General features: G+C 43.1%; 2 protein-coding genes across 9 annotated transcripts in view; both read right to left on the bottom strand.

Moving 5' to 3' along the window:
• The window catches only part of POLR3B (RNA polymerase III subunit B), a 147,506-nt gene extending 143,350 nt beyond the window's left edge, over nt 1-4,156 (bottom strand). Inside the window, exon 1 of the mRNA XM_019038901.4 lies at nt 3,183-4,156. Coding sequence (XP_018894446.1) covers nt 3,183-3,254 — 72 coding nt within the window. The 5' untranslated portion in view covers nt 3,255-4,156. The remainder of the gene's footprint in view (nt 1-3,182) is intronic.
• Nucleotides 4,157-11,545: 7,389 nt separating this feature from the next.
• Nucleotides 11,546-14,605, bottom strand: part of TCP11L2 (t-complex 11 like 2) — a 47,149-nt gene continuing 44,089 nt past the window's right edge. For all 8 annotated transcript variants that reach the window (XM_063694277.1, XM_063694275.1, XM_055358934.2 and 5 more), the window contains one exon: nt 11,546-14,593. In XM_063694277.1, the coding sequence (XP_063550347.1) occupies nt 14,349-14,593 (245 nt within the window). In that variant the 3' untranslated portion in view covers nt 11,546-14,348. The remainder of the gene's footprint in view (nt 14,594-14,605) is intronic.

Genomic DNA, 14,605 nt, shown 5'->3' with positions numbered 1-14,605 from the left:
CATGTCCTCATGTGCACAGCTGAGCACCTCATTCTCTACAACTCTTCAGTGCCTCCCCACCCTCTTCACCATGTCTTAACCCCACAGCGAGGCATACATCATATGCTGTGCTTGCAGCTGTACTTGTGCCTACGCCTCCTCCTTCTATCTGGAATGCTTCCGCACCACCACACTTCATCCACATCTGGCAAACTCAGTTCAGGCATCACATCCCAGCTACCATTTGTAATACCAAAATACTCCTCGCCTACTTGTATCACAGTACCTATTGCATGTTATTCCACTTGCTTACATGTCTCTCTCTATAAGCCTATAACACACTGGGAGGCAGAAAACACATTTTTTGAACTTGTATAAACCCTGTGAATAATACACCACCATGTAAGTACTCAGTAACACTGACAAATATTTATTCAACAAGTAACTGACTAATTGGCTCCAAAGCTTGTGTTGTTTCTACCATACTACCATGCTGCTGTGCTACCATAAGCACAAAAAAATACACACCAGGCATGGCCAGTTCAAGTAAAACTGAGCTCCTAACTAGAAAAAGTTTCAGCGAAAACACTGAAGTTGGAAAGTTTAAGTAAATATTTTAATATCTCAATTTAAAAGGAAATGGCAGCAAGTAGCAGAGATCTACCATCTTCTGGGAGAATCAGGAAAGGCCTTCCTAGGGAAGTTATATTATAGATATGTGGGATTTAATCTACAAATAGGAAGGGGAGAGCGATCCAGAAGAAACTGAGCAGAGTAGAAAGATCTCAGGGGAGGGAGAAGGGGGAACCATGGGAAAAGAGACTAGAGAAGTAAGCACTGGTCAGACTGAGGAAATTTATTACAAACATGGTAAACACTAGATTTTGCCCTAAGAGCAACAGGCAGAGATTGAAGAATTTTAACCAAGGGAGCAACATAACCATGTTTGTGTGTTTAAACGGACAGCTCTGGCTGCAGAGCAACGAACAGACTGGATTGGGACAAGTCAGGTGCCAGGTAGGCCAGTTAGGAAGTAAGAGAGGACAGTGGTTCTGGGCTGGAAAACGGTGGGAATGAAGTTTCAGATATGCATAGATTAAGAACTCAGGACTTTTTAGAGGTGATGGTGGATTGGATAGAGTGCAGGAAGAGGAACTGTAATCAGAGGGCTGGAATTATAGCACTGTTCACTTCATAGCTGTGTAAATTCAGATAAGAAATAGAAATCTCCCAGGCTTATTTCTTCAGCTCTCTGGAGAAGTGGTCCGATAGCAGTTAGGGATGAAGACTCGAGTCAGACTGACAAGAGTCCAAATTCCAGATTAGCCACTTACCAGGCTTCTAATGCAAGGCTATTTACTTAACATCTTTGGGCCTCTCTGGCAAAATGGGGGTGAAAATAGTACTTATTTCAGAGGATTAAATAACATAATGCATGTTATGGTTAAACAGAACCTGGCACATTAGCAAGTGCTCAGTGAATGCTGGCTCTTTGATATTCACTTTTCACGGTTAAAACACAGTTTTGCAGCCGGGCACGGTGGCTCACGCTTGTAATCCCAGCACGTTGGGAGGCCGAGGCGGTGGATCACGAGGTCAGGAGTTCGAGACCAGCATGGCCAACACAGTGAAACCCCATCTCTACTAAAAATACAAAAATTAGCTGGGGGTGATGGTGGGCGCCTGTAATCCCAGCTACTTGGGAGGCTGAGGCAGGAGAATTGCTTGAACCCGGGAGGCAGAGGTTGCAGTCAGCCGAGATTACACCACTGCACTCCAGCCTGGGCGACAGAGCTAGACTCCGTCTCAAAAAAAAAAAAAATAGTTTTGCCTGATGATCAGCAGCCTATTGCATGCCCTTATAGACTGAATCTGATGGAACTGCTAATTCAACTTCCTTAACTTGTCAAACTATTATAAAGAGGTTTTGTTTTGTTTTCCTTGAGACAAGGTCTCAGTCACCCAGGCTGGAGTGCAGCAGCACAATTACGGCTCACTGCAGCCTCGACCTTCCAGGCTCAAGTGATCCTTCCACCTCAGCCTCCTGAGTTGCTGGGACAAGTGCACGCCACCACATCCAGCTAATTTTTGTATTATTTGTAGAAATAGGGTTTTGCCATGTTGCCCAAGCTGTTCTCAAACTCTTGAGCCCAACTGATCCGCCCGCCTTGGCCTCCCAAACTACTGGTATTATAGGCCACCACGCCTAGCCAAGGAGGTTCTTATAATCCGATAGACTTACTGATCATGTCACTTTCCTGCTTAAACCCTTCAAAAGCTCTGCTCCAAGACAAAGTCCAAGCTCTGTCAGATGTTTATTGAAACTTTTCATAATCAAGACCCTTACTTAACCCTGTCTTTTATCTCTTCTCCTCTATTTTTCTTCACTCTAATACTACTGGATTTACTTTCCTTCCTCAAAAACATCCAATGGTCTTGCCGAGGAGGTTTCAAGTATCCTGTTCTCTCTCCCCAAAATCTCTCCTTTGCTATCTTCTCCGGCCACGTCTCCACTTCCCTATTCCACGTCAGTGTAGATTTTGAGGCTCAGAGAGATTACAATATGTGCCTTATCAGATAACAAAATATGTCGACAGCCGCACTTCATTGGGCAGCTCGCTGTGGGGCAGCTGTCCTTAACTTCCGAGAAGCTGATGAAAGCTGTGGAGTCTCTCCCCCAGAAAACACACAGGCAAATTCTTTAGTAAATATTGAGGGCGTTTAAAATTCCCCTGCAACCCAAACTGGAACTTCAGGTTAAAAGGAAAGATGACTAGCTTGGAATTCAGACGATCTGGTTTTACCCCCCACAGCCGGCTGTGGTGCCTCATGCAAATGGCCTGAGCTCCCTGGCCCCGTGTCCTCTGTAAGACTGCAAACATGCAATACGTCCGCCACAGTAAGTGCGAGGGTCAGTCCTCCCCACGCACACCTATGCTGGAAGAGCTCCAACCCGAGAGCCAGCAGCGGGGCTTCTCGGCCCCCGCAGCGGCTGACAGCTCCTCTGGGATCAGCCTTCACTCGCGCACGCGGAGGCCGGCCCTGGAAAAAAGACTCGCACGCGCGACGCTCTGGGCGTGCGCAGAAGCCCGGCGCATGCGCACAAACCGCCAGCCCGCCCCCTTGGCGGCCCGAGCACTCCGGGCAACGCCCCCTCAGGGCGCATCCTTGTCCCTGACGCTCCCTGCGTGCCTGGCACTGACCTCTACAGTCGGGATCGGCGCCGCCAGCTGCTCCGGAGTCAGGTTCCCAAACTCTTCCGCTAGCACATCCATGCTGCTCACGAAGGAGGAAGAAACAGATAGAACCTACGCGCCCGCCTTCCCTGCACCAAGCAAACTGCAAGACTCCCGGAGAACGGTGCGCGGAGGCCTAAACTGTCCCCGCCGTGCGTGTTAGCTAGAGACGCGGTAGAAAGGTTCCGCCTGCTCCCTGGCCGAATCTGCGGTGGAACCCGGATGTGGCCGAGGCCGAGTAAGGAAAGTACGCCCTCTGGTGTAGCTCGGAGGTCTGGCGCAGGGAATCCTAAGCCCCAGCTGTCAGGTTTCTTGCCAATTCTCTGGTAATTGAGACCAGCAAAACATAGTGGTTGTCGTTTTAAAAGTAATCCGAAGAAAAGTGTAAACGCATAATTTACGCAACTTGAACCACTGAGGCAGAGAATTATTTAATGTAGTCCAAAATTCTATGCATTGTTTAGTATGGAAGAGCAGGAAACGTCCCAAATGCCTACTAATAGAAGATTGATTAAATAAATGATGGTACATGCGTGTAATGGAAGAGTGTTGAAAATTCTCAAAAGCACTAGATGGAAGATGTAGGAGTAAATACCCAGCGCATGGAGAAATTTACTATGAAAAGATGACATTTACGTTAGTAGGGGAAGGATGGCCTGTCCAGTAAATAATGTTTGAAGAGCTGATTACCCATTTGGGGAAAAAAATACATGTAAGTGAATCTTTTGTGGATTAAATATTGAAATGTTAACAAAAACTTAGAAGAAAATGTAAGTGCAGATATTCATAACATTGAGATGATGAAGACTTTCAAGACGGCAACAGTCAAATCATAAAGGATTTTATAATCTAAACACGATTTTTTGATTCCACGGAAAATTTTTAATTTTCTGAACAGATTTTTAAAAATCACCAACAAATAGAATTAATAAAAAATAAATTGGCAGAAGACAAAGGGCTGGTCTCTCTAATTTAAAATGAGCTCATACAAATCAACAGAAAGAAAAATCCTATTAGAAAAAACAAGGCAAAATGCACCAATTAATTAATGGGTACGGAGTTTCGGTTTGGGAAGATGCAAAAGTTCTGTAAATGGAGAATGGTGATGGTTGCACAACCGTGTGAATGTATTTAATGCTGCTGACCTGTACATCATTTTAAAGGGTTAAAATGCTAAGTTTTATGTATATTTTACAACGATAAGAAAAGTTATGAAAATTTGTAAGTACATATATGCTTTCCAATTTCTCCCTCATAAAGGTAGAACCCTTGCACCAGGTTAATTATTCTTATTTACTAAAGAGCTACTTAAATTTCAGTACTTGTATTTTCTAAGTATTGCACTGATATCTGAAATATGAGAAGAATGGAAAAAACACCAAAAGTAGAATCAACCCTGCCTTTGAAGTTCTTACAATTTACTTATTACAGAGACAAGATACAACTTGTGTCTCATCATTGTGCATTACCAGATTGGAACCAATTTAGCATCTAGCCTAGAAGGGACTGTGAAAGTGATTTATAGATGGCAGAGGATCTCAAGGTTGGCTCAAGTGTGTTGGTTGTCTGTGCCAAAGTCTTCTTTGCTTTCCATTATCAAGGTGATTCTCCAACTTTAGGGTGTATCAGAATCACCTGGAAAGCTTGTTAAAATAATTTCAGCTTTCTGATTGGTAAATTGGGACTGAAATTTTGCTTTTTTGTGGGGGGCGGGGATGGAGTCTTACTCTGTCGTCCAGGCTGGAGTGCAGTGGCGCAATCTTAGCTCACTGTACCCTCCCAGGTTCAAGCGATTCTCCTGCCTCAGCCTCCCGAGTAGCTGGGATTACAGGCGCATGCCACCATACTCGGGTAATTTTTGTATTTTTAGTAGAGACGGGGTTTCGCCATATTGGCCAGGTTGGGCTCAAACTCCTGACCTCAGGTGATCCGCCTGCCTCGGCTTCCCAAAGTGCTGGGATTTCAGGCGTGAGCCACTGCGCTGGCTGCAAATTTGCATTTTTTTTTTTTTTGAGACAGAGTCTCACTCTGTCACCCAGGCTGGAGTGCAGTGGCTCGGTCTCGGCTCACTGCAACCTCAGCCTCCTAGGTTCAAGTGATTCTCCTGCCTCAGCCGCCTTAGTAGCTGGGACTACAGGCATGCGCCACCACACCCGTCTAAATTTTTATTTTTAGTAGAGACGGGGTTTCACCATGTTGGCCAGGCTGGTCGCGAACTCCTTACCTCAGGTGATCCGCCTGCCTCGGCCTTCCAAAGTGCTGGGATTACAGGCGTGAGCCACCACTCCCGGCCTGCAGATTTGCATTTCTAGTAAGTTCCCTGCTGTTGCTTTCCAGTGATTATGCTTTGGAAATCACTAACCTAAGACTTATCACTCAATGCCATATCCTCTTTTTATGTGTCTCATTATCCAGACTGAGCTCTTGGTACGGGAACTATCTTGTTTGTCTTTGTGTTTCCAACTTCTAACCCATCAGTTGTTCCTGAATATATTTGTGTTGAATGAGTGAGTTGAAAGAAAAAATGCAACGAATGGGTGATGTTTGATATTATACTCACTTTTTAAGAATCCTGATTGTTTTTAGTTTCTCTTCAAAAGCAGGAGGCTCTGGTAGCCATGGTCCCAAAGTCCTATACGGCAACAATTGGCTAATGCTGAATGGTGCTGGCCCTTAGACCATAGCTGCCACAGTCCCTCATAGTCCTTCCCCCAGATCAAATCTATAACTTCTTTCTGATACCCTAAGGGACTGGAGTTTTGAAACCAAGAAGCCAGGAACAGTCTCAGCATTTCTTTGTTTTCTGCTGCCATGTCCTTTTCCTGAGGTATTAGTACAAAAAGACCAGTGGTTTGAATAGAGGGGTGGGAAATTAGGGAAAAGAGATCACAAGGCTGGGCGCGGTGGCTCACGCCTGCAATCCCAGCACTTTGGGAGCCCGAAGCAGTGGATCATGAGGTCAGGAGTTTGAGACCAGCCTGGCCAACATGGTGAAACCTTGTCTCTACTAAAAGTACAAAAATTAGCCCGAGGTGGTGGCGCACATCTGTAATCCCAAATACTCGGGAGGCTGAAGCAGGAGAATTGCTTGAACCTGGGAGGCAGAGGTTGCAGTGAGCCGAGATCATGCCATTGCACTCCAGCCTGGGTGACAAGAGCAAGACTCCGTCTCAAAAAAAAAAAAAAAAAAAAAAAAAAAAAAAGATCACAGAAGGAAAAATGGTTAACATGTTGGAATACTATCTTACCACTTAATGTATAATGGCTTATGGTAGCCAGATGAAAAATTGACCAATGCCATGGGGGAATAGGGGATCTTGTTTAAGGGAGAGCAAGGAAAAAGGAAAGGCAGAGGTGTCCAAGCTGGGCCCTGAAATATTAACATTTACCGAGTGTTTACTCTTTGTCAGGCATTGCAATGACCACTTGATGTGCATTCTCTAATTGAGTGCTCAACCCCGGGGATAAGTATGATTATCCCCACTTGAAAGGTAAAGAGACTAAGGCTCACAGGGGTTAAGACACTTGCCCAAGCAGAGCTGGAATTTAAATCCATAATTATTTGACCCCAGAACCCATGCTTTTAACCACTCTATCATAACGCCATACCAAAAGCATGGGGTAGCGGAAAACGTTTCAAGTAGGGAAACACAGCGTGAGCAATGGCATGAGGGCATTAGAGTACATTATACCACATTCTGACAATTGAGTGTGGTTCTCACATAGGGCTTTTCAAGGGACGTGTCTGTAGATGACACTAGAAAGATCCACTGGAGCTGTACCATCACGGACTGTTATGCCCTGTAAAAAAAATTAGACCATGCTCTGAGAGGCTTCAACATGAAGGTGCTAGAAACAAAAGAAAAAGATTATCTTCCTTTCTTGAAACCTTGATGCATTCAGACTGGGAAAAAAGATACATATGTTTCTGATTTCTATGTCTCAATTCATAATAGAACTAGAGAAGACCAGAAACAATGTCAGAGAAAGAATAAGGACTCTTCAGTCTCAAAAGGCAAGAGCAGAGGGAGAGCCCTTGAAGTCGGAACATTCTGCATTTTAGGCAAGACTGGATAGTCCAAAAACTTTCAGCTGCCTGCCATGCCCCCAGACCTTTCTTTGTGGATGTGATCTTATTATCCTATCAAAACCAATAGGGCCGGGTACCTGCCCGGGACAGCCATGTGGGCTGGATTTAAGGGATGAAGTGGCTTATCATGAGAACCCTATCTAATGTGGGGTTTGTGGGTCATCTAAGCTGACACGTGGTGAGCAAACTCAATCGTATTCCCTCTCAGGACACGTTTAATGAAGACACCCCAAAGGGGAGGGCAGCAACAGAAGCTGAGAAGTACATGCCAAGTCAGCATTTGGTAACAGCACCACAGAGATACCTTTTTTTTTTTTTCAGATAGGGTCTTGCTCTGTCACCTAACTCACTGTAGCCTTGAACTCCTGGGCTCAAGCAATCCGCCTGCCTTGGCTTCCCAAAGTGCTGGGATTACAGGAGTGAGCCACTGCGTCTGGCCTGAGAAATACTTTTCTTTTCTTTTTTCTTTTTTTTTTTTTTTGAGACAGCATCTCACTCTGTCACCCAGGCTGGAGTACAGTGGCGCGATCTCGGGTCACTGCAACCTCCACCTCCCAGGTTCAAATGATTCTCGTGCTTCAGCCTCCCAAGTAACTGGGATTACAGACCTGTACCACCACACCTGGCTAATTTTTGTATTTTTAGTAGAGATGGGATTTCACCATGTTGGCCAGGCTGGTCTCAAATTCCTGATCTCAGGTGATCCACCTGCCTCAGCCTCCCAAAGTGCTGGGATTATAGGCGTAAGCCGGTGTGCCCATGGCCCTGAGAAACACTTTTGATGGATGACACACGTTCCAGGGTTAGACTCCTTGGGTTCAAATACACTTACCAGCTCTGTGATGTTGGGCAAGTTCCTTAGCCTCTCTGATTCTCGTTTTCCACATATGGAAATGATGGAGCCTGCCTCCCAATGTGCTGTGCAGTTCTATGATATTTACATAAAGTGCTTCGGGTAGTCCCTGCCATAGGGTAAGTGCTCAGTGGCTATTAATATTTTTTTCTTATATTCTGAAAGAGAAAAGAAACCATATTCAGGTTCACCACACCTACAAATACAGCTGCTGAGACAAATTCCTGGATTTCCTTTTTTCTTCATAGAAGTTTGCAATAAATACCTCTGTTCCTTTCCCTTGAAATCTGAAAGAAGCTAACATAGTAAGCTTAGAAATGAAAAGGTAAGGCCTCACTCCGAAAACAGAACAAGAGGGCACAATATGATAATACAAATATACCTTTTAAAAGATTGAAGTAAATCATAGAGGATAATGTCATAATTGATTACTAAATGGAATTAGAACATGTTGGGTTTTGTCGCTAGCCTTTGACGTTGACATCAAGGACAATAACCGCAGCCTTCTGCATACCCTTGGGTTTCTCTGCCAATGACAATATTGGGCTTAATGAACCATGGTTCTGATGAGATATTAAAATTTTTGTTCTTATGTACTTAAGTACTTGATCATCACATCTCCAAATATTAAAACCCCTTGAAGCTTGAAAGAGATTTAGGACTCATAAATTACAGTTATTATAATGTATTCTGGCTACATTATGCCTTAGAGTTTACAGACAATTTCAAATATGACTCACTTTATTTTCACAATAACTGTGAGGTAGGAAGATAGTAGGGTAGGGAAGTAGGGTGGAAAATTGAGGTTCAGCAAGATTAAAAGATTGGCTCGCGTTCATATAGCTATGAAGTAGTAGGAGTGAATTCCAGCTAAGTTCTTACAACTCTTAGTCCCATACTTTTACAGAACAATTAGTGGAAAATTTTTGGAATTGAACATCCCCAGAGGTAGAACAGGCTGAGGTACTCCCCATTCCTATAGCACACTTTGCCAATCAACTACAGAACTCATTAGTGATTCTCCTGGGTCTGGCTTTCAAATCCTCCCCTCTTTCAGTTACCACTGAAAGATCAGGCACATAATTTTAAACCTATTTTCATGAAGAGAAGGTTCACTGGAAGGGACCTGAAGTGAAGATGGCTAATGCTTACCCATATCCATGACAGCCTTTCTCCTGGGCACTTTTTCCAGCCTCCCTTGCAGTAAGATGAGGCCACATTATTGAATTCTGGCCAATGGAACATGAGTGGAAGTGGGCAGTCTTTTTCTTTCCCTATCAGCTGAGTGAATGAAGATTTAGAGGACAGCGGAGTCATGACATGGATGAAGTTGGGTCTCTGGATGGCTAAATGGAAGACCCGCCGCCCAACGCCCCTCTACCCCCCTGCTTTGAACTATGCTTTGAGAAATGAGCTTATGAGACCACTGAGACTTGGGGGCTGTTTGTTCAGCAGTTCACCTACACTTATTAAGAAAGGTTGACTTCTTGTAACTATGCCTTTCCTTAAATCATCTTTTGTATAATTCTCAGAAGCACTGCTGGTTTGGGTGGTCTCACACATTTCTCACATCCAAATTTTAAAGATTTCATGAATGTTCATTATAGTGGATTTATTTTTCTCTTTCTGCTTCTCAGCATGCCCTCTCAATTTGGGAGAAATCTCTAATTGGATGACTTTGGTGGGACCACAGGAGTGTAAGGATCATAATTCCCTCACTCCATCCCCTGCAAATTAGAGCCTGGGCACTTAAGACTCGCTCAACTGAATCTTGATATGTGGGACTTTAGATCTTAAGCAAATGAGGCAAAGAAGGAAAGACAGTTGAGAAATCAATCTCTGAAGTTGCAGCACTGATTCCAGCGTGGATGGACTCCTGCAGCTTGCATCGCCTTGGTTCCTGTCCATTTTCCAAACCTGGTTCCTCTCTGATTAACTAGATTCTGTGAGGTACTTCATGCCCATCCAATAAACTCCTTTTCTGCTTCAGTTAACCAGAGTCCATTTAAATTGCTGGTATCATGTCTTCACGTGTGAGTGCATGTAAACATATATACCACTAGACGTAGGAATATTCTAGCATCAACAAGTGTTGTCAGGGCAATCTTTCCAAAACATAGATTTGTTTGTGACCGTCTCATGTATCAAGAGATTCAATGATTCTTCTTCCTTTTCAGGACAACCCCTGCCCCCTGCCCAAATTTTAGCATGGCATCCGAGAACCTTTTCATTTTTCTTGTTTCACCTCTCATCACTTTTTTTTTTTTTTTTAAAGACAAAGTCTCCCTCTGTCGCCCAGGCTGCAGTGCAAGTGGCACGATCTCGGCTCACTGCAACCTCTGCTTCCTGGGTTCAGGTGATTCTCCTGCCTTAGCCTCCCGAGTAGCTAGGATTACAGGTGTCTGCCTCCACATCCAGCTAATTTTTGTATTTTTAGTAGAGAGATGGGGTTTTACCATGTTGGCCAGGCTGGTCTCGAACTCCTGACCTCAACTGATCCACCCACCTCGACCTCCTGAAGTGCTGGGATTTCAGGTGTGAGCCACTGCACCTGGCCACCTCTCATTCATCACTTTCATTCTTCCAACTTACTCTGATCCCTGGCTCACCATTTCTTCCTACTGTCGTACTTACTGTGCACTTGGCCTGTTTTGTGGCCTCTTGGCAAGTTCCTATGTATCTCTCATGTTTTAGCTACAGAATTATCTTCTTTATGAAATAGAGTTTGACCATCTTCTCCCTAGCACTATGATTATTATTATTTTTTGGAGACAGGGTCTTGCTCTGTTACCCAGGCTGGAGTGCAGTGGCAAGATCTCGGCTCACTGCAACTTCTGCCTCCCAGGTTCAAGTGATTCTCCTGCTTCAGCTTCCCAAGTAGCTGGGATTACAGGCATGTACCACCACACCCGGCTGATTTTTGTATTTTTAATAGAGATGGTGTTTTGCCATGCTGGCCAGGCTTTTCTTGAACTCCTGGCCTCAAGTGATGCACCTGCCTTGGCCTCCTGAAGTGCTGGGATTCAGGCGTGAGCCATTGCGCCCAGCCCCGGCCTTATTTTTTAACCCTCATTACACTTTATTGTAACTGTTCACAAGTTTGTCCTTCTCACTACATTGTAAACTTCTTGAAGACAGTATGTTTTATCATCTATGTATCACAACCACTGGGATACTTCTTGGCAGGCACACAGCAGATGCTCAATAGGTATTTGTTGACTCAGTGAATGAATGTGTGAATAAACATGATTTGATGTCTGTAAGGCTCTGATGGTCAGCACAAGAATCATTCTAAAAAGACTATCCAATAAAGACTATCCAATAAAGACTATCCAATATTCCAGCCCCAAGCTACCCAGAAGTGGTTTAGAAAACAGAGACACTGGCTATCTCGAAATAATTTTTAATGCTTTAAAATTTAGTAAGTGCACACAATACATGTTTTAGCAGAAGAATGAAAATGTGTGTATGGCATTTAATACAAATTTACATTACAAAATGAGACCATGTTAGGAAAACATTAGAAGTAAACATTTAAGTAAAAACCAAATAAACAACATGCTAAGGGATACAATTTAAAAAATCCTAGTAAATGTAGTTGCCTAAATCCAGACTTGAAACATTGAGATTTACTTTGCCACTAAAAAAAAAAAAAAAAAAAAAAAGCAGAATGCCCTTCATTTTAAATGCATTAAAAAAAAAAAAAAGTTTGTACATTGTTTTCCTGCTGGCCACTGTAGTATAATCAAGTATATAAAAGAGCATCAGCTGGATTCAAATCTGGTAATAAAAAAGTACACCACCTGTTAAGTATACAGTTCACCCCAGAAAGCAACAAAAAAATCACACTACATAATACCTTTCTACTGTCAGAATCTCCCTGATGCCCATGCCCCAAAGACAGAAGAGCTGAGAACTCCTTCAGCTTAAGAGAAAACCAAATGTCTTCAGCACCTTATAGTTTCTGTGCATAGGAAAACACGGGCAGAAGAGGACTGCAGGAAGAGAAAAAAATAGCTAAGACCAATGGTGTACTCTTCAGTAATACTCCACTTGCATGCAGCAGCTTACGTGGAGAGAATGGCTGATGTATTGGGCATTGTGAGAAAAAAAAAAACCTGACGTTTATACTTTCCTCAAATTTTGGCAGATTTCCCCAAATACAAACAATGGAGACAATTTATTCACACAATCATTTCCTAGAACTTCATAAAATAATGAAGTAACACCATAATGGTGAAGGTTGTGGTGAGGAAAAGAAGGTTGGGGAAGAAAGGAATACTTCTTTTTATTTTCTACCCACTCGACCTCACCAAATTACTAGGGCTCAATTGAGTCCTTAGCAAACAAAACAATCAAAAATGTATTTTATGCAAATGAAGCTCTTTTTAGACCAAGTACCTCCCAACTGCAGTGCTTCCCGCAGCACTCCAAGAAGAGTAATTCCAGGATAAGCAGATTTCTCTAAAGTCTCAGTGGCAACTAGTGCCCAACTTTGCAAGGTTTGATTTAATGCTCAAGAATGGCAAATGAGGCCGGGCGCAGTGGCTCACGCCTGTAATCCCAGCACTTTGGGAGGCTGAGGCGGGCGGATCACGAGGTCAGGAGTTTCAGACCAGCCTCACCAATGTGGTGAAACCCTGTCTCTAGTAAAAATACAAAAATTAGCTGGGCATGGTGGTGCGTGCCTGTAATCCCAGCTACTTGGAAGGCTGAGGCAGGAGAATCACTTGAACCCGGGAGGCAGAGGTTGCAGTGAGCCGAGATTGTGCCACAGCACTCCAGCCTGGGCAATAGAGTGAGACTCCATCTCAAAGAAAAAAAAAAAAAAGAATGGCAAATGAGGCCGGGCATGGTGGCTCACGCCTGTAATCCCAGCACTTGAGGAGTCGGTGGTGGGTGGATCATTTGAGGTCAGGAGTTCAAGACAAGCCTGGCCAACATGATGAAACCCTGTCTCTACTAAAAATACAAAAATCAGCTGGGCGTGGTGGCGGGCGCCTGTAGTCCCAGCTACTCAGGAGGCTGAGGCAGGAGAATTGCTTGAACCCAGGAGGCAGAGGTTGCAGTGAGCTGAGATCACGCCACTGCACTCCAGCCTGGGCGACAGAGTGAGACTGCGTCTCAAAAAAAAAAAAAAAAAAAAAAGGCAAACGATAATGATCCTTAGAAGGGCATCTTGGTCATAACACGGTAAAGCTTTCATCAGCACAAAAGACATCTGGTAGTTAAGTTATATGGGTAAGAAATCCAAAGTTTAACTGTTTCTTTTTCAGATATGAACTTCATGGAGAACGGGATCTCATTTTATCATTGACTCCCTTTCTTCTCCTTACAAGTAAACCAAATGAGCCCTGCCTCACATAAAAATATTAAACTCTTATATAAACCTTATCAATGGCCTGAGAACTGCAAGGACATTCACTAAGAGATTTGTGCAAAAATTGTTTTTCTTGGAGAGCAGACTAAATTGTAAGAAGAAACAAACTTCTAGAATAATTTGAGAAGGGAGTTGCTTCTGTTTTCACTAAAACAAAGGAGGTTTTATCTGAAGTTTGTATATAGCATGAAAATGTACTTAATACATTAAAATTCTAAATAAATACTGACCATTGGTATTATAAAGTGTGATTTGGTACATCTGTGGAATTTGAGGACTTACTTTGAAAGTTTCTATTAACACATTAATAAAATGTAATTGTATATTTCAAATACAATTGTGTTTACTTCACATCATTTATTCAGAACATCAGTTCCCTCAGTTATTGTCACAACCTTCAACCCTTTAAGGAGTTGTACCAAAATTAAAAATCATTAGGTTTGATAATAACAAGTGAGAAAAACAACTCCTTAGGGGTTGAATGTCATAAGCCAAATATAAATGGTTAAGAAAACATTTACAAGTATTATATAGGTAATATAATTAATTACAAATTGTTTTCTGTTCATTACAAATGTCTGTTTTAAACTTGAAAATGATGCACAAATAGGGTCTATGTGATGTTTACGTCTTCTGAGGGTCTATGTGATGTGTGTGTCTTCTGTAATGCTAATATTACCCATTACACAGATTTGGTCTAATACTGCACCACAGTACTGAGAATGTGCTGGATCTCTAATGCCATCAATGGAAGTGGACTGGATACCAAAGTACTGGATTTCCAATCTCTCATCCAATGTCAGTTCTTCTTTAGTTAGTAGGAGGTGAAGCATCTACCTTCCCCATGGCTTCCTCATTGAAGAGCAGCTTTCGAAGTATATTTGCATAAAATGGTCCGTACACCTGTTTGTTGAGATTCACAATGTTTGCATATTGAGAGCCTAGGGCTTCTAGCTCCTGCTGAATGACAGCTAGGCCTCCTGGCATAGGAGGCATGCATTTTTGAGGGCTTGGAAGACAAAGTAGGCTTCTCATGTAAAGCTTAATTCGTTTATCTGAAGGGGAAA

The sequence above is a fragment of the Gorilla gorilla genome, chromosome 10, assembly GCF_029281585.2.
Source record: "Gorilla gorilla gorilla isolate KB3781 chromosome 10, NHGRI_mGorGor1-v2.1_pri, whole genome shotgun sequence".
Taxonomy (NCBI): domain Eukaryota; kingdom Metazoa; phylum Chordata; class Mammalia; order Primates; family Hominidae; genus Gorilla; species Gorilla gorilla.
Note: the sequence above shows the minus strand (reverse complement) of the source record. Positions and strands in the feature narration are given on the sequence as shown.